The 20,623-nt window shown below is 38.4% G+C and overlaps 2 protein-coding genes across 7 annotated transcripts in view; one reads left to right on the top strand and one right to left on the bottom strand.

The window, feature by feature from the left end:
- LOC139969995 (uncharacterized) overlaps positions 1-20,623 on the bottom strand; it is a 958,452-nt gene that overhangs the window by 754,094 nt on the left and 183,735 nt on the right. The gene's annotated exons all lie outside the window — the stretch shown is intronic.
- Positions 1-20,623, top strand: part of LOC139969984 (uncharacterized) — a 119,909-nt gene that overhangs the window by 23,194 nt on the left and 76,092 nt on the right. Inside the window, exons 2-4 of the mRNA XM_071975482.1 lie at positions 2,025-2,093; positions 2,507-2,620; positions 2,856-4,351. Coding sequence (XP_071831583.1) covers positions 3,179-4,351 — 1,173 coding nt within the window. The 5' untranslated portion in view covers positions 2,025-2,093; positions 2,507-2,620; positions 2,856-3,178. The remainder of the gene's footprint in view (positions 1-2,024; positions 2,094-2,506; positions 2,621-2,855; positions 4,352-20,623) is intronic.

Genomic DNA, 20,623 nt, shown 5'->3' with positions numbered 1-20,623 from the left:
ACTATTATTTGTTTATATGACATTGGATTCTGCAGAATATTTAATTGAATGAACTTGAAGTACAATATCCAGGCTCACACAAATATAGAACAACAGGAAATTTGTTTTTTGATTTGTAAAATCCCAAAGTTTGAGGGTTCTTCATTTAAAAATAAGGCAAAATACCCTCCTGAAATGTTTGTACAAACAGCGTGGTACCATACTTCTTATATTAAAAAACAGTAATTAGATTTTTTTTTTCAACGTGACGCATTTTGAGTTATAATCTGTCAAAGACTACCTCTTTTGTACATCAGAGCAACTTAACAAACCTCATAAATTAATATTGAGACAAGTTAGAAACCTGAAATTGGTAAGTTGTAAGAACTTAATACTAACATTTTTAGTTAAATACCCTCACAGCTCTCAGATGGTTACGTTGGTAAAATAAATTGCATCAAATCCTTCCTCGTGCTGAATCGCATCATGAAGTAGCAACTTGATAGCTGCACAACTTACAAATATATTACAGGAAAGCATTGTGATCGTTGTAATCGTATTTTGTATCTTTTGGACTGGGCATAATAACCTCTTAAACGATCAAGTATCCCGAAGCAATAGTTTAAGAGCAATTTATCACTGAAAATAACACTTGTTTAGCGAAAAATAACAACAACTCTCATCTCACAGTATGTCCATTCACTCTGCATTGAGAGTTGCTAATAAGTTCATTATTACCACATTATTTTGTCGTTGAAAACTATTTCGCTGTCCTTTTGACCATTTGCTTCAGTTTATAATGTCTTTGATGCAACGTTCATACATCGTCACAATAAGTCATTGAAGCTTGATTATTTTAATCGATATTGCGTAAAAATTATTTACATACTGTAATTGGAAATGGGTCAGATTGAGTCGGGGTTGGGCCGACTTGTCTATAGTGGTTGGAGATAAGGAAAATTTCATTCAGCTTTGAATACAACTTACAAATAATATTGTATTGGGTAACAGTTAATGGTAACTTATGAAGTGTTCATTAATAATGTGAGCAAGTACTAGACCTTTTAGGGGCGTGTTCTTGTGTCGTCGAGATTCGTAAGAAAATATTTTTTACTTTATAATTTTCTCTCTATGCACTGTTTTACATAACATTGATTTCAAACACCACAGCGTGTTCATAGACGATAACATTATCACAGACGCTATCGAATAGAGTTTTATACCATACAATAGTATACATTGCGTGATGTCTAGGTTATCATATATAGTACTGTAGCTAGTCTACGGCACAATTTCCTGCTTTGAAACTTGACAACCACTTGTTTTTGTAGTTTACTTATAGGTTTCATCATTTGGTTTTTCTTTTGTGCATATTATGGACCTAGGTATATCAATCACTATGGGCTTGCGCACAAGCCAATGTAATGTATTGGGTCATTCTAGTAAATTATTGTGTGTTCCTATACAGGTATATTAAACTGAATGTTTCATGCAAGACTGCAAGTTCTTTTTTGGTTTTTGAGCGATCGCAAACAGTTTTAAGACGTAACTCTGTAAAACGAACTGACTTGCACTTTAATACAAAGTGTTCTTGAACCTTGATCTGAACAATTAACAGCAACTGCAACACAATGCAGCACTTGACGGTTAACAAAATGATGTCATTATTTAGATTCACTATTTTCCCCATATTAAAAAACAGATTCAATGTGCAGGAGCTGTACTCAGACGACCCATTCGTCATACAGATATACAGAAAGCCCATGTCTGTTTTAAATGACATCCGCTTAGAAAAATCGTACGTTGTACATTATGCGTTCATGTGGTATCGGGCATGTTGCTGTAATACATAAGTTTTACTACTTTCACCGTTATGATGATGTAAGTCATCTTGATACACGTTTTCGCATATGTCAGTCGCAAGTGTACTGACCATGGAATTTCAACTTCTTTTTACGACACACAAACAAAGGAATGTTATGATGTGGTTGAGTTCATTGCTTTACACAAGGCTATTTACAGGAATTTTCCTATTCATTTGACAGGAGGACAAATCTACATATGGACTCGTAACAACACAATATATGATTATATGAAGACATGAAGGGCAAATCGTAAGTAAATTTTAGTTTATTTACTTTTCTCTTTAGGTTCAACGAAATGGTTATTAAAGATAGGATTAACCCTTGTTACCTTATTTAACTATCTTGTAAGAGATATTCCGGTTGATGGATATTACTGTTTGGAATATTAAATTATTTGCGCTTAAGTAATTTTAATGATTGTAGCACGTAGCATAGAGTTAGGCATCATATGGGTATTGGTCTGAATTTTGTCTTGGTGTCTCTTTGTCATGTACTAATCATTGCACCTCCTAAGAATAAAATATTCTTTCCCAACACATTTTCATTAACAACACATTGAACAAAACCATATGCAACATCAAAACAATGCAGTATATATCTTGACCCTTAACGGTACGATGTTTTTATTTAGATTCCCTATTTTGCTCATAATTTTTAAAAAGAAAAACAGATTCTCGGGAAGGATGGGCAGGGGCTGTACTCACACTACCCCGTTACGCTTCGTAGACTGTCTGAAGTAAATCACGTGACAATGGAGCTGAATCCTGATCTTCAAGGTAGTTGTCTTTAACTTTGACTTTGCCATTTGCGTATCTTTATTTTATTTTTTCAAATGTAACCCCCTCCCCCTCTGTCGTCGTAATAACACATAGAACAGTAACAAAATTGTAATATCAATAACGAATAAACAATTAAGATGTACGTGTTCCCATGTGTGTCACTAATTTATTGTTCGTCACATGTAGTCATACGTGGTAACATTTACGCATATTATTTCTGTTTTTTGTTTAGAGAAGAAAATATTTCTGATAGAAGGTCTCAAAAGTACATATAAACGCCAATATGATGCGATTCAACCCCTACCATATATAAAAGATAGACTTTATTGTGTGGACAAGGTCTTTGTAGAAGGCGGCGTTGAAGTTTGTCTGGCACCAGAGCTAACGCCAGGCACCAGAGGATCATGGGAGTGTTTGGAATCTTACAAAAGTATTTATACTGACATTCGGTTTAAATCCAAGAGACGCATTATACAAGGAGAGCCCGGGTATGGTAAGTCGACGTTAACCCTTCAGCTGGCGTACGATTGATGCAATGACGTATCTGATTCCCCGATGAACAATGTAGACATACTAATTCTGCTTCGGTTAAGACAACTTGGAAGTATAAAGTCTCTCTATAGGGCGATTAAGTCATTTCTTCTCTTCCATGAACACCGTGTTAGCAAACATGATATTGAAAAGATAATTCACAGTTGCTCGTCCGTCCACATTATTTTGGATGGATATGACGAGTATCCTGGCAGGGACAGCAATGATAATGACGATGTACACAAGATCATCAAGATGGAGCTGTTTAGAGACTTTGATGTCAGCTTAACGACAAGATATCTTCCAGCATGTCTTAGAAAAGAAACTAAGGGGGCCAAACTAACAGGGTTCGATGACAAAGCTAGGGATGAGTACATTCGCAAGGCCGTAGTAGGTAACAACGATGAGGAAGTGGAAGAAATAAAACAACAAGTCTATGAAAACTCCATCCTTGCTGATCTTTGCCAGGTGCCTCTCATATTCGTGATGTTTGCCCACATGGTTCATGATCAGAGAGACCTCATGAAGTTCAAGTCTGTCACACAGTTCTTCAAACACATGATTAGATGTTTTTACGACCATCTGAAACAGAAATTTAAAGGCAATAGAAGCAACGAGTTCTATCTTCATGAAATGGAACACCATGAGCTAGACAAAATAGCTTTCGAAGGATTAAACAAGGAAAACCAACAATTGTCATGGATTAAGACTAGATTTCGTCAAAGAGTCGGGCAAGAATTATATGACCAGTATATTTCAATTGGCATTTTGGTTGAAGAAGATGAAGTGAACGATGATTCTACTGGAGACAATGTGTTGTTTACAACGATGGTCCGTTTTTATCATAAACTATTCTGTGAATGGTACGCAGCCCACCACCTTGTCACTCTTGTAAAGAACGCACACAATCTCTACGATATTCTAAGGTTCTTAGATCCATTTGATCTTCAGTACCTGTTTAGATTTGCCTGTGGTCTGAATCCCAAAGCTGGAAAGAAACTCATCAACTATTTGAAGAGATTACCAGGCGGGGATAAGTTTGCCATCCTCTGTATCCTGGAACAAACTGGTGACGTCAACGACATTATGGATTCGGTGAAAGAGCTCTGCTCGAGTGCCGTTAATATAGACAGAGACGACAGCGCTCTTCTCCAAAGATCGACGACACAGTTGCTGGAGATTGCATCTAAAAATAATGTAAGTTAGCTAATAAAAAAAACAGCCTTTTACATGTTTCACCTACACCTAATTTAGGAACTGTTTACTTTTTTTAATGTTTTTTTTTCCATGGACTGTCATTGAAAACTATATTATTCAAGCCACTTTAAATCATAAACATTTAGGTTTAAAGAAGACGGATGGTTTTCCTAGCTAATGAATACACAGTGGTGTACTGAGGATAATTGCAAAGGATGTCATATATTTAATTCAATCAGCATAATCTCTGCATGTGCCAAATTGCGCTAGAACTCTAATCGAACTGATATAGTATTGAGAATATTGAACATATACTTTGACAACATAAACATATGCAGTGTTAATGTTTGGAATTTCAGATTCTTTTTGTTACGAATAAACAGCTAGTCTTCCAAGACTTTAAATAAAAGTTAAATGCTTCGAATGTTTGAATTGAACTTGGAACAGCAAGCCATATATGTTGGAGGAAATTGTCTAATCGTTTAAGTTACCCCATTAACATTATGTAACATCAGTTATCATTAATACCAATATACATGGTCGGTAACCGATAGTTTACAATGGGGTGGTCGAAACAGTCATTTGGCAGTTCTTCTATCAAAATAAAACTGTATAATTGAACGTGTTGGATAGAAATAATAGTAGAAAAGATAAGGACAACATGTAATGCCTTTAAATCCAACATAATATTTAGAATAGATATAACTACACGCTACACAAATTTTCGGACACCCTGGTCCTTCGTCAGGTGTAAAAAAGAGTGATTGAAATCACGTTAGTCTACCGTAAGCCCCAGACTGCTAAAGTGCTTAAACCCGGAAAGAAAAGCCATATCCCTATTGAGACCATAGTAACAACCCTTACAGGGAGTGTAGCGTATGGTCATTGAACCATACTATTGTAGTAACAACCCTTACAGGGAGTGTAGTGTATGGTCATTGAACCATACTATTGTAGTAACAATCCTTGCATGGAGTGTAATGTATGGTCATTGAACCATACTAATGTAGTAACAACCCTTACCAGGAGTGTAATGTATGGTCATTGAACCATACTAATGTAGTGTCTGTGTTGCCTCAAGCCATGCAAGGAGTTATCACCGAGAGAGTTGCCTAGTGCAGGGAGATGTCACTGACAGCGAGAGGTTGATGTTATTAACACACTGTTACAAAAACGTATTCTTACAGTAGAATACCGGCAGCCAGGACGCCTGCGTTAAGTCGCAATTTAAGAGAAGTTCGTGAAAGACGGTGCGCCGTATTTAAACGAATACATTAGAACCGTGAATCAAAAAGTAAGAGTTAATTCTGTCAAGGAATAACTTCTCTCCCGTTAACGATTCCTACTGTTATCAAAGTTTGTCGATTTTTTTTTTTACTTCTATTGCAATTAATTTGGCCAACCCGTTTAGTGTAAATTAAAACCGACACGCTTCAGTGTGTGTACTTTTTAAAGAAAAGACACCAAGTAAAGAACCTGGGTACGAAAACCATACTACCGAACGATCCGCTCTCAACCGTAGTCACCTTGCATGGAGACTGACTGTGCTATCTCCGTCGGGTGTGTATCACCATTCCCCTCGAAAGGGAACACCTAATTATTATACTGTACTGTACGTTTAATTTTAGTTTTAGTAAATGCCTCAGAGCTAAGTCAACTACATATACCGACGAAAAGTGAACAATGTGACGTTAATTTTAACCCAAACAACAACAGTTTTTAACCAGTAAACACATGCTTTGATATCAAATGAAGTAACTCTACCAAGTTTTAAATTAATTAGAAACATGATGCGCATAAATCAACACAGAAATCACCAAACGAGAATATAACCCGCATAATTTGGGTAGCACCATTTTATTAATATGCAAATTTAACAATGTCCGATGTTTGTTGTTGATACAGAACGGTGATAACTTGTAATTGTGCATTGATGCAAAGGTGTTATAATACCCACTATTAAAGACAAATTATTATTGGCGTCATGCAGTTTATAACGCATTCAACCGTTATTAGATACAACCAATGGTGAATGTTAATTAACAATATAAAGGCACTGTTGTATGTCCATATTGTCTTTTTTTTTCAAAATGTCACTATTAATTTACAGGGTCTGTTTTGTCTTCGAGAGAGCTCCCTGCTATAATTAGGCACCTTTACAGAGAGACAGAGAGAGAGAGAGAGAGAGAGAGAGAGAGAGCCAGCTGTATGCCTGCGTTTTTGGTCCGTTTGATCCAGCAAATGCGCAGACGGGCATCAAACGGACCAGTTGACTGGTCCGTTTGATGCTTTGCATTTGCGCAATAGGTCCTTTTGGTGATATTGGTTAGTTTGGTGATGTGGTCCGTTTGGTTCATCGTTGTAGACAAACAGGCTCGTCCGCGATGATAAATCGTACATTACACTAAATAAAACGTGCTGCGCGACCAGTTCAACTCAACGTTGTTGAACGAGATATTTCATCGTATTTCCTACTTACCGGAAGATATTATCGATTCTTTCAGGGATGATGTGTGGATAAGCGGCTTCTTTACTGGTGGGTCAAGTAGAAGTAAAATTTTCTTTCTATTTACCAAAGTTACGTTGAATTTGATATCAAGTTAGCGTGAGACCTATGCCGTTGCATAGGACGCCTTACGTGTTACTGTCGTTACTATAGCCGTATGTACTGTAGGCCTACATGGTATTTCGCATACTGAATAGGTTTTGCTTAAGCATAGGTTCGGTGTTTTCGTCTCTTAGTTAAGTAAAGAAAATAGACATTTTCTTCTGCCAAATCATGATATCATGTCAAGAAATTAGTCATTAATCAATCCTTTGTAAAGGCGGTGCCTAACGTTTGCCCATGGCCTGACAAGACAGTGATTCGCATAGGATACGCTTATCATATATAGCCTAGGCCTAGCCTAACTTGGGCTTGGTGTATAACTTTTGGTCTTTAGTTTAGTTAAAGCAAAAAGTACGCAAACCTGATATCTTCCCGAGATATGAAAGTATAATCTTTTAGAAGTTTTATGTGTATACTCTGCTGCAGTCTTTTTAATACAAGCTTTAGGCCTAACCCTCCTCCAATTGTGTTAAGCCTCAAGAGTCAAGGAAATTAAGACGATGTGTCAAAAATATTTCAAACAAGGGCAGTAGCCTAAGCCTTTACTTTAAACAGGATAAAATTGTTTCCAGGTCTATGTGGTTCAATGCTGGTTATTGTAAAACAACTTCTGAGTCTAGTTTTACACAAATTCACAATCTAGGCCTAGGTTGAAACAAGCACACAAAATGGGGTCTACCGGCAAGAATGACACCATATATTCAACCCAATTTTGGGAAAGAGAGATGCATAAGATATAGCTATCCATGGCAACAAAGACAAAAGTTACATTGAAATACTTAAAACACACTCACTATTGTGACATTTGTACAATAACTTCCAAAACAGGTTACCGTAACACAAGATTACTGTACTTCCACAATTACTCTCACAAGACTACAAGAGGTGTGAATCTACATAGGCCTCAGCCTAATTACTGAAGGCTACGGTATACCAAAGTGTACTGACTGAGTATAGGCCTACTGAATATAAAACCAGGTACAAAAAATTGCCCCAACTGGGAAGTGAGAACAATAAGCCCCCTGTTGCATTCATGACACCAGGGTTTACTACCTGTAATTTAGCCTTTAATTGACACCTTTAGTAACATTACTAAGCCTACTACAGTTATGCATACTAACTTTTTTAATCTCTTATCTTTATGCTCATCCCATAGCAATATATTTTTTCAATTTCGTTATATGTTATGCTTAAGTTCAAATTTGGCACCTTGCATGGGGCCTACTGTAGGTTAGACCTTATTCTGGAGGTTAAGTTGTACAGTCACTGTAGGCCTAGCATATTATGTTATATGGATAACTTAATGACAAATAAGATGATACAAAAGTTTGTCAATTTGAGGATTTAATTTTAAGTAGCGTGAAGAGCAACTTGAAGGTCATGTTTGGCATTATGTAAACAGCACTGTGTGGTTGCTTCCGTATAGGATTTCCAGTATGTACTGTTCGTATGCTTTTAGTTCAATGAAAAATACTCTTTCAGAACAAACCAAACAAGTTGCTTCTGCAAATCATACAGTGTGTACAGTACCTTTCATACAGTTTGCTAATTCCATATCATATTTATTTATTTCTCAACAGTGTTAAATATCTTTTGCAACAGGTGATTGAACTTGATGATGATGGCATTTATAGTCCCAAGGTACTGGCCTACAGAATGGTATCCACACAGATGATCAGATATACGTAGTGGTGTCCAGCTACTGTTCCTATAGTACAAAATGCTACACACAGTTGACCAGAACATCTGTATGGTGAGTGTACATACAGTCGAAATAACTTTATAGCAAGTGCCGTGGGAAGAGAGGAACGAGGTAACCAAATAGTTTATTTGCCAACTCTTTGGCAACAAAACAAGTACAGTATCTAAACACTAAAGCATATACAGTATCTGCATAATAAAATTCTAAAGTGTGACGAGAAGAAGGAAATTGAGAATAATCTAATATCTTAATTTGTAGGAACCTTTGCAGACAGTTTCCTTTTCCTTGTTTTGGTGAAACCAGTCTGTCCAACCTAGGCCCCATACTGTCAGTTCCTTAAAAGTGTGAATTTTTTTTTCATTCTATGTGTCATTGCACACAATATATGTTTCTTTTACACATTACCTTTCAAACATACAGTAATAAAAAACTGTTTCTTTTATCCAAATGTCTCTGAAGTCTTTCGTCACTGTTGAAGTTATTGAAATGGCACACCATGTGGTCATAGACACAACTAAATGCCATTAATTAATTGGTAACTTTCTTGCAAAGTACTGTTATTCAAACTGTTGTTCTTATGTCAATTTGTTAAGCTGTGTATTTAGTGAGCCGGTCTTGACTACTATTTGCGATTCACAAGACCCTACTAAATAGTTTACATTGTGCAAGGTGGCAGTGCACTTAGAGTCGATCTATACTATTAAAGAAAAATGGAAAGTCTTGCTCGCTCATATGAATTATGTTGACGATGCTGGCAGTAGATGTGACAGGATATCAGAAAATGAAATCGGTAGAAACAGCTTTTTTTGGAGTTTTTTTAAAGCGATACCTTGCATATTTGCATATGTGTCTCCTGAGCATAAAGGTGTAGCAATAATTATATAATTGTAATTGTATACATTACACTCACTACTTTCTCCACATCTCCTACCAAGTTTGCAGATGCAGGCCACAAATGGCAATAACACAGAGAGCATGAAAATGGGCCAAGATAGAGTTCACATAGAGATGACCATTGAGTATGCGTAGAGCTACATGGATATTTGGAATGCACTTTTGATTCCATGAAAAGGTAAAGAAATCTGCGATATGTGTCTTGTATGTGCACACCCGTGTAATTGATTTTTGGAGTAGTTACTAAAATTGTAAAATAAGTGTGTCCAACAGTAGCCTGGGTTTAATGGACCTCATACACTGAAAACATTAATCAGAATGCTTCTCCTCACTGACATTGGTTGCGTTTGTGAGTGCACTGCATAATTAATCAATTAATGTAGGCTTCAAGATGAGAGTCATAACAGTTAGTCACAGACACTACACAGCATGTATGGGTCACTGCCATTTGTATTAGTAAATGGCAGTAAAATATACTGGAATAAATGTCTTAAACTATGGTTGGCTAGTACATAAACAGGACATTTACTATAAGTGATGTTCATGTGTAATTGAACCAAGCAAAGGAAGAATTGCTTTCTTTCTCTCTTTAATTACTCCAAAGGTAAAATAGGTGTATTTCAAACTTGTATCAAAATCAGTATAAATACTACCTATACAAATACTATTTGCAAAGGCAGTTATCTCTCCATTAGGAATATTGGTCACATTAATCATAACATTACTGAAGACACATGTGCATTGCTTGTCCAGACACTTGTAACCTCAAAATTAGATATATAACTGTAATTCTCTTCTGCAGTCTGTGCCAACATCGCTCATTGATAGCTTCCAACGCGTACACAACTCAGCAGACGGCCTGATTACTAGTGCTCTACTAGAAGGGTCTACTAGAATGATTCTGAGATGGCCAGTCCTTTGGTATGGTTGTTCAATGCATGCTACTAACCTGGAGTTTTTGTTATGTTTGAAATCTCTATTCAGTTAACATATCATGCATCTCTTTATTGAGTTTTATTGAAACACGATACCGTTTGTTATCTAAGACATTTTAAAGCTTTTGGAGACCTTCTCCAAGACTTTAGGTTAGAACGATTGCAGTTAATGGGAAAACAGCAGTGGTTAGTGTAGTCTTTCTATAACAATGCTAGTCTTTTTGAAAAAATTCCGAATAGGTCATAATAATTAGTGTTACTATGTATAAGGAAATCCCGTCCTTTCTACTTTAGAGCGTTACCATAGTTACTGGGGTGGTCCCAATACGGCCATCTTTTCGGGGTTCCACCGCTAGGGTGTCCCCTTCCCAAAATAGTTTGAAACTCCTAGGTGTGGCACTTCTCGGAGTGGTAAGGGGGTGAGTTTGAATAAAAAAGGTCAAACATCCAGCACAGAGTGTCAGTAGCATGCGCCATGAAGGCATTAAATGCCCCCACCACTCCCCATGCCTCTGAACCGCCAAAATAATCTCAGATTCATATTCAGCGCCCTAAGTAGCACCAGATGAGATATTATTTGTTCGTTCTGGAAACATCAAATTTCGGGTCCCCGCCCCCTCCCAGTGGTTTTTTGCCCCTAAACCCCCCACACAACACCCAATTCAAAAATAAACTTCAGATTCATGATCAGCATGTCAAGAACTACCAGAAAAGATACACATTGCCCATCTTTGCGACAAAAAATATTTTCACCCTAAAAAAACGTAAGGGGTACCCCTTGCAGTTTTTGCCAAAATTGCCCAAAAAATGGATTTCGTCAAAATGAAGTCACATGAGGTTATCCATGCCCAGGATCCCAAATCTGCAACTCTGAGGTCCATATCTGCTTCCGTTTAGGTGATACGTGGTCCCAGAGGACCCGATAGAAATATGTGCTCTTCATACGTGCAAAAGTTGCAAAACTCTCTCTTGTCAATCCCCCTCCTGTCCTCTCAGAAGTACCCATCGACATCAAATTTTGATGTGGAGTAGGAGAAACCCTCGTCATTGTCATACACCAATTTCGTGTAATTATCTGACCGGAAAAGGCCTTTTGTCTATATGGTTTCTATCTGTGCCAAAAATAGGTGTTTTTGTCTTGAAAGTTTTAAAAAGTACCTCTTTTTGTACCCCGTCCATTCCACTGAGGGTATGTGAAAGGGCTAATTTTTTGTTATGTGGGAGATGAGAGTCCTAGGGATGTGTAGACAACTCATACGGTAGCATTAATTATTGGGAGGGGGTATAGTCTATATGTTTTGGAGGCCCTATACAAGTTCGCCTGCGCCTACGTCAACATTTGATTAGTTTTTTTACCCGAACTTAAATCAGGCCAAGTTATCAGTAGTGAGTAGTAGACACACGTAGGTGGGTGCACTGCCAATTTCAAGTCCGAGGCTACTTGTCTCCTAAATGTCAGTTTTTTACCACATGTCCACATGTGGTGTCCCCTATGAAGGGGCCTAGCTTTTGCAGGGCGCTTGTGAAGCGTCAACTATGTCTTGAAACTGTAGGCATGGTTTCCCCTAACCCTAATATGCAACTCCTCTCTGCATAGCCCCTTACCTTGTGTGTTTTTGGGGACACCCACTTGGGCCTGTGCCCCCCTCCCTAGGTTTTTGGCCCCTACGCCCCCCACACAACACCCAATCACAAAATAATCTTCAGATTTGTAATCAGCTTCGCAAGAACAACTAGAAAAGATACACACTGCCCGTCTTAGCGACAATTATTTTCACCCAAAAAAACCATAAGGGGTGTACCCCTTGCAGTTTTTGCCAACATTGCCAAAAATATGGATTTCGTCAAAATGACGTCACATGGGAATATCGATGCCCAGGATCCCAAATCTGCAACTCTCAGGTCCATATCTGCTTCCGTACAGGAGATACTTGGTCCCAGAGGACCAGATAGAAATATGTGTACTTTATAAGTGCAAAAGTTGGTAATAGGGATCACAGGTCCCGGTTGTCCATTTTTAGGTACCAGTCGTCCTTTGGTCTTTTTGGTCTTATGAGGGTTTTGATACATTGTACCTATAAAATATTAATAGTAAGCATGATCAATTACAGGTCATTTGTCAATAGAGTAACGGTAACGAAATGCAACCTAGACTGGTAGCTGTTGGTTTTAACAATCTATAATAAGTGGCAATTTGAGTAGAATTTATGCAATGGTTTGAGTTGCTGGGTTAATCTGCTAATAGCTATTCAAAGCAATCCCAGAACTCCTGTCAGTTATACTTATAGGATTAGTTCAGGTGTCACAATGTTTATCTTATACGAAAGAGGACAATAAAAGAACCGAATAGTGAAGAAAGTATTCCAATTCATTTTCCGCTTAGGAGTTTCTATCTGCTTGTGTAGAAACTGCTGAAATCAGACTAGCTGTGACGTCATATCCTCACATACCTGAAAAGTCTTATTCGATTAAATTTGATCAAGTTATTTTATTCAGTTAAAAGTTATTTTATTAAAATACTTTGTACGATTTTATGACTTTTTTTACTTTTTCTTGGTCCAAATCTTGTGAACCAACAGTTTTCTGGACCAAATTTTGATAATGCCATTGGGCTCTTGTTTTATCATTTACTTTAGTATAAGAATTACTGAATGGTACCTGACCATGTGTGATACTATGAATATTCAGTAGAGACAGTGTCATATTGTATCAACTGAAGTTGGTATGATGATAATATTGGGTGATGACATATATACAACGCATTTGAGTTCCTTTCATCAATAGACCCTAGTGCCCATTGGGCCATTGTTATTAATCTTTTGTCCAGTTTCAGAAACTTCAATGTCCATTGTGACTACTGTCACATATATCAGCTGTACATTTTATATCTTATTAGTCTGGCCTCCGTCACTAATGGGGAGTGAGTGGTGTATTTTATAGGCACTGATCACCCAATCCTTGACCGAGAGGTGTTCATCTGCCATCTGGATGCCCGAACTGTTCTGAATCTCAGGATGCTTTCAGTTTAGGTCATGTATAGTGCACACCTCCCACCGCACCGCTTATGTGCGTTTCTGGGGTGAGGGGGCCCGCAACCCCCCACCCGTCAGTAGTTCCTAAGCTGCTGGGAACCACTGTTAGGCCCATGTTGATTTCTCTTATAGTGCCGCACAGCCTATATTAGCTCTTGAGTTATCTTCATGGGCTATTGTTCACGATACATTTTTTTTTTAAACTGGATTTATGGTGCATTGTTAAGTGATTTATTTGCTTTTCATTTACATTAAAATTGTTATTTTGTACAAATTTTATTCAAAATGTTTTTCAAATGTCAATGGCTACTTTCAAATAGGATGTCTATTGTGCCAGTACTAAATAATGTGCAATATATGTGTTTGTATTGTTGTCCAGACTAGACAATACCAGTTTGCATAGATAATACCAGGACAAGACAAGGACTGGACAATATCAACACAAAGGTCTTGTTCTGGTATTTTCCAGTGCTTGTCTTGTCTTGTCTGCTGGTATTTTCTGTGCAAACTGGTATCGTCCTGTTATCGTTCAATCCTGGTATTGTCTATTCTTTGTCCTGGTATTGTCTAGTCCTTGTCCTGGTATTGTCTCGTCTTTGTTCTGGTAGTGTCCAGTCCTTGTCCTGGATTGTCTAGTCTTTGTTCTGTTATAGTCTAGTCTTTGTCCTGGTATTGTCTAGTCCTTGTCCTGGTATTGTCTAGTCTTTTTCCTGGTATTGTCTAGTCTTTGTCCTGGTATTGTCTAGTCCTGCCCTGGTATTGTCTAGTCTTTGTCCTGGCATTGTCTAGTCTTTGCCCTGGTATTGTCTAGTCCTTGTCTTCTCATGGTCTTGCACCTTTTTTTCTCATTTGACTTGTTGCTGTAAATACAATAGCTTCTTTGTTTTAATTGAAGTGTACCTTCCATTGCTTTGCTGTAAATACAAAAGCTTCCCCCTGTCCCTGCATGTACAAAGCTAAAACTAACACGGCTTGTAAATACACCGTCTTGTTGCCGTGGAGATCACCTCCCTACCAGTAGTTTAGATTTTTTATTTCTTTCTTTTTCTATTTTAATTGAAGTGTTTGTCTTGTCATTGTACCTTCCATTGTACTGTTTTCTCTTTACATTGCTTTGCTGTAAATACAAAAGCTTCCCCCTGTCCCTGCATGTACAAAGCTAAAACTAACACGGCTTGTAAATACACCGTCTTGTTGCCGTGGAGATCACCTCCCTACCAGTAGTTTAGATTTTTTATTTCTTTCTTTTTCTATTTTAAATAGTGTTTGTCTTGTCATTGTACCTTCTATTGTACTGTTTTCTCTTTGCATTGCTTTGCTGTAAATACAAAAGCTTCCCCCTGTCCCTGCATGTACAAAGCTAAAACTAACACGGCTTGTAAATACACCGTCTTGTTGCCGTGGAGATCACCTCCCTGCCAGTAGTTTAGAGTTTTTCTTTCTTTTTCCTTTTTCTTCTTAATTTACAGATCCCAGTGATGTGTATTCCTTGTCTCTCTCTTTGTCCTATGTGGGTTTACCTACCCTCTTACTGAATAGTTGATTGATACAGTAGTTAAACCAGCATAGGACAAAATTAAAGCAAGAGAAGACAGGAAGGGAATATACTTTACTGAGATGTGTAGCCACTGTCAGCCATCATAACTTTGTCAATTAGTTTGTCAATGAGTTAAGCTGTATTATCCAACTGCTACCTCACTGCCTCTTTGCTTGTTAATTCGCTATAACGGCTTATGACAGTATGCATACAGGCATGTAAGCTGTATTCATACTGTCATGTGCCGTAGAACTTCTAACTACATTCCATCCCAAGTCATAGAGATTTTTTGTTTTTTTGTCTTTAATTGGATAATTAACCTTTTAATTAGGGGTAATTTTTGTTCTGTTATGTGCCAATTGTAGGGGGAAGGGGGTTGTTTGATTTTGAGCAATGATTGTCTGTTTTATTATGTATGTGGAACTTAATGTGTATTTCTGTTTACTTCTCAGGGTGTCTGTTCTCAGGGTTCTGTGTTGTTTTTTGTTTACTAATTATTTCAATAATGATGCATTTAATTTAATTCTAATAGTTTTTATGAATTTAAATTTGTACAGATTAATGAATTTGAATTGTAAATTATTGAAATAAATAGAAAAGAAGAAAGAAATAAGGTCTTTAGTCTTATGTTGGAGTCATTTTGTTCTGCACACATAATTTCACAGTGCTGCTTAAGTATTTTTTTGTTTTTCTCAGCTTTAACTATGTTGTTGTATTTATAGCAGAATTTCCATAACTGAGCAACAGTTTAAGCTATTCAGTTCAAATTTTCAGAGAACCTCTGTTGAAAAATTTGCCATTAATGCATGAAGCCAGATATTGATTACCATGTGTAGTTATCAAGTAATGGTCATATCTCTAGCTCGTCAAATAAAATGTTAATTAATTTAGTACTTAGAGAAAAAAAACTGGCTTCATATGCACATCAGAGACAAAATTTTGCATGCCCAATGTAAGTTTGAGGAACTATATGGGCTCCCATGCTTCTCATTGTAGCACCCTCACTAGGTTCCAGCATGACCGGACAAATACCCCCTAGACAATTACCCCCGGATAAATACCGCCGGACGAGTATCCCTCTGGACACATGCCGTTAACTATAGGGGACGGATGCAGCGACAGATATGCAGGTATTTTTTCTAGTTTAGTTTCCCGGGGGCCTAAAGATATACCCTGGTCCTTCGGGCAACTGCGAGAGGATATTTACAATTGGGTCAGGGTGCCGGTTAAACAGGCACCACTAGGGTCGTCGTGTTCCCTGGCACTTTTAACTTCCTGACGTTTTAAAAAGATTCGACCTTTTCATATATAAGCCCCCAAAACTCCTCGATAGTGTTTGTCAATGGACCGAGGCCCAGGGCAAGATAGGTTGGGACGGCAGTTGAAGTATGAGGAGGGGGGGGGGGGGTCGGGCATTAGTTACTGATGGTAGTAACTATTAATTTACTATTAGTTATAGTGACACTATTCTGTATAATTAATCTCCGAACAATTCTGGCTTATTGCGACTTACCATTTTTAAGTTTTCGTCTGAGTAATTTTACTTGATGATTTGTTATGTAATGTAAGTTTTTGTATAGCGCTTTATATTGCACTATGAAATTTGGTTACATCAAAAAAATAATCTTATATATCAGATTAAGAAAATCTGCTTTCCTGGCCCTAATGGGCTTTCGTACTACGGGGTTCACCAGCTAAAGGTGCGCTTTGTTCACAGGCTCGAGGGGGGGGGGGGGGGTACTTGGGTGCATTCTGGTATAGTTGGGGTAGTAACCTGGGTGAGGTATCTGTGCCGGTGTATTTGCGCATGTGGAGTTTTCCCAGAGGTTATTGCCGGGGGGTGGGGGTAAAAGTCCTCGATGGTAATTCTCAAGGGGGTACTTGTCCGGGTGGTTATTGTCTCAGGGGTACTTATCCTAGGGTTTTTTTTGGCCTTGGGGTGTATATCCGGGGGCAGTTGTCCCGGCACAAATTACTATCTAAGCGGAGCGCCACCTTCGGTTGGTGCGGAGCGTACAATAAATTTGTGGGTTTTGATACCCCCCAGATCACCGGAAATGGCACTTCCAGAGCATGAGAATGACCAACCAGATGTTCACTTTGGCCTGAGAACCAAGTATTTCTCAATATTTGTTTTCATCCATAACCTTTTGAAGATTGTCACCCGTCCCACATCATGTTTGACGTCATCTCATCTCCCGTGGATCATTGCTTTTGTAGGTTATTCTACGTCGCGGCCTACAATACCCATCAGTTCCACTTTTCAAGGTTTTAAGCCCATTATATGTTCAGAATATTAAAATTCACATTTCTTGTTAAATTTACTTCAAAACCTACCCATAATATTGCACAATCATCTGTGGACAACCAATCAGGGACGTAGCTAGGATCAGATGATTAGGGGTGAAGAAACTCCAAACTACCAACTGAATAGATTTTTTCCAACTGAGTGTGGGTGTGTCTGGGTGGGCCCTAAAGGGATTCACGACTTTGTGGGGGGGGGGGGTAATAAAACTGGTGTTACTTGCTAAACGATGTCTAGCATCTGTGCAGGAGTGGGCAGTAGAAAACAATAGGTTATGATGTTGCAGACAGTTGCACATCAAAGCAGGACCCCACCATTTGTTGCCGGGAACTATTTTGCAAAAGGCAGGCCAGCTTATAACACCAGCAGAAATAAAACCACCTAGCCGTGTAGATAAGTCGGGTTTCCGTGCATGTACACTCAGCAAAATTAAAATGACAGTAGTAACTATAAAGCGAAGCGCCACCATTGGTTGGCGTGGAGCGCTAGGAAATTTTACAAAATGGCAACCCAATAGCAGCCAAAATGGGAGCATCAGTGCCTCTGCAGAGACCCTGACAGTCATAATTGCAAGGACAATGGGCAACAGAACCCTAAAATATTTAATGATAATAATGGACACTTTGTATAGCGCCGGTATCCGCCCGAAGTAGCTCATGGTGCTTTGCAGAAAAAAAGATTACATATATGGAATTTGGAACAGGTAAGTTTTTAGATATATCTTGAAGATTCCAAGGCTGTTGACAAGTCTTACTGATTGAGGTAAGTAATTCCACAATTTTGAGGCTGCACAGGAAAAGGATCTCTGGCCCCACTGATTCCTTGAAACACTTTTAAGTAGAGTTTTCGTGTTCACTCCCAGCTAAATTGAAATGACTGGAATGGTAGGGGAAAGGTCTAAGTGGAGGGTGTGTCCCTGGGTAAAATCACTCAAATTACAATCTTCAACTCGATCCTGAGTAGATCAATACGGGCTCTGTGTTGATCCTGTGAAATAGGAGGGCACTGCGTACACATGAAGGTGTTTTTTTTAAATTCAGAAAACTCAAGGGAGGTTTAAACCCCCACTCCCCTGGATCCTCCCCTGGTGTATCAAATTACACCCCACCAATAGATGCTTTGCATCAATACCAACATGTACTGTGGTACATATGCAACACTTAACTCTCACCCAGAACAAGATAGGGGTGGTGCCCAACTACGGCAAGGTATATTTTCAGGGCAAATATATAATTATGATATGGGGGAGGCATGGACTTCGCTAGAGGGGGGGGTCTCACCCCCCCCCCCCAAAAAAAAATTGGTAAAACTGACGATAGTTGGAAAATCGGAATTTCCGACTGTCGCACTTTAGTTTATCTAGGCCTTTTCATATATTCCTGTGATTGTGAATGACCTAAAAATTGAAAAATCTCGGTCAAAATTGACCTTTAATCAGTCAAATTAACCACGCTTTCCTTGCCACAAATTGTATCTCGCGATCCTTATACTCTACCATACAAAACTGCGTATGATTTTTAATACTCTGCAAAATGCCTAATAGAACTACCGTCATAGGCGTAGGAGCCCAACTTGATTGGGGGGGGGGGGGTTGTAACGACTTGTCCGATAAATATAAACAATTTTTTTCGCGCGCGTTCAACATGTTAATGTGCATATCATATAGGCATACATCGGTTATTACATCGCATGCCAATAACATACAATGATTTTCCGTGTTGCATATTGGTTAGTATTGGGGGAAGTCGTTACAATATTAATTATAATAATAATATAAGTTTAACCATTGCAAATACATTGCAAATGATTTTTCTTTCAGTAGGTGCCCGAAAAATTATCAGCATATTGCCCGAATTTTTGGGTGGGGGGGCTAATAAATTTGTGAAATGAGTGCCAGTGGGTACATATATATCGAAAATGTTCGGAACCAAAGTGCAGTCGCGAAAGATGGGGTGTCTGACTGACACTGACCGTATCGTTGACGAGTAGCGCGGAGGGGTGGGGGGGGGGGGTGGGTACAAGGCAGCAGTCGGAATTTTCTGGCTTCAAAACCCATCCAGTTGGATTTTCAGCCACTACACCCCCACCCAAATCATGCCTTGGCTACGTCCCTGGGGGAGGGGTTGTTGTTCCTCTTCGATGAGTTTTTACTTGTCAAAAGGCCTTTTCATATAAATGATTTGTGTTGATTTTTTTTCTAATGCAAATGATTAGCCTAGCTTTATATAGTTGGGGTATCAGATTTGGTTGGGGGAAAGGGTGGGCAGAGTTAATTACCCCCTTCCATAGCTCCACCACTGAATTGAGTACTTTACATATGCAGATATGAAAATGAGGTCATGCTAGATACTCTGCCCATTTGAAATGTTTTTGATGAGATTTTTTTGGTAGCTTGATGAGTCCAAGAAATAATCTTAACTGAGCAAAATCCAGTCCCTCTGTAAACAATAATCCAAATCTAGACACACCTTCACGTTTTTTTACATTGTGTGCCTATATACGAGCGGAATGGTATCAATCTGTTTAAAAGTTTTCATGTTAGTTTAAATTGACCAATTACGGCGTGTAGCGAAAACGTACGATATACTCATCACCTAAAGGACCAAGTAATTTGCATGAAGCGACTGGGCATTTAATTTCAAATAATTACTACGCAAATTCGGCCTTCCTTATCTTTTACAACCAGCGATACGTAGTTAAGTCCATATTAATAATAAAAAACATTTTAAGTGCCCCCAATTAGATTTGGTTATCTGTTAAGCCTTGTTCATGACTCGGATCATGTCTTTAATTGTCTACTTTTATACCGTGGACGAGCCTAGCGAGAATTCTAGGAAAAATCACCAAACGGACCATCAGGGACGCCCTCTAAAGTTGTAACTTTGACCATTGCGCGATAGCGCTACTTCTGTCGCTAAAAAATAGCAAAATTCCTTATAATTTTCTTCATTTAGACAATTGGCGGACCAAATGTTCAGATAATATCAACTGTTCATTAAGGAACCGCCCCTAGAAAAAACCCGTCGATTTATCAGTTTGTACATAATTTCTGACACATTTTTGTTTAACCCTAGGGTTAACCCTAGGGTTAGGGTTAGTGCCATATTTACCATGAAATACCGAATTTTGACATCGGATCTGGTCAGTGATGTAGAAGAACGTCCCAGTTACTGTATATGTTTGTCATTTACCATTTTATTCCGTTTAAAATTAATAAAAGGGCTTTTATGGAGCTAAATTGACAAAAGCATCAAAAGGA

The sequence above is a fragment of the Apostichopus japonicus genome, chromosome 7 (assembly GCF_037975245.1).
Source record: "Apostichopus japonicus isolate 1M-3 chromosome 7, ASM3797524v1, whole genome shotgun sequence".
NCBI lineage: Eukaryota > Metazoa > Echinodermata > Holothuroidea > Aspidochirotida > Stichopodidae > Apostichopus > Apostichopus japonicus.
This window is presented reverse-complemented; position numbering and strand designations above follow the sequence as displayed.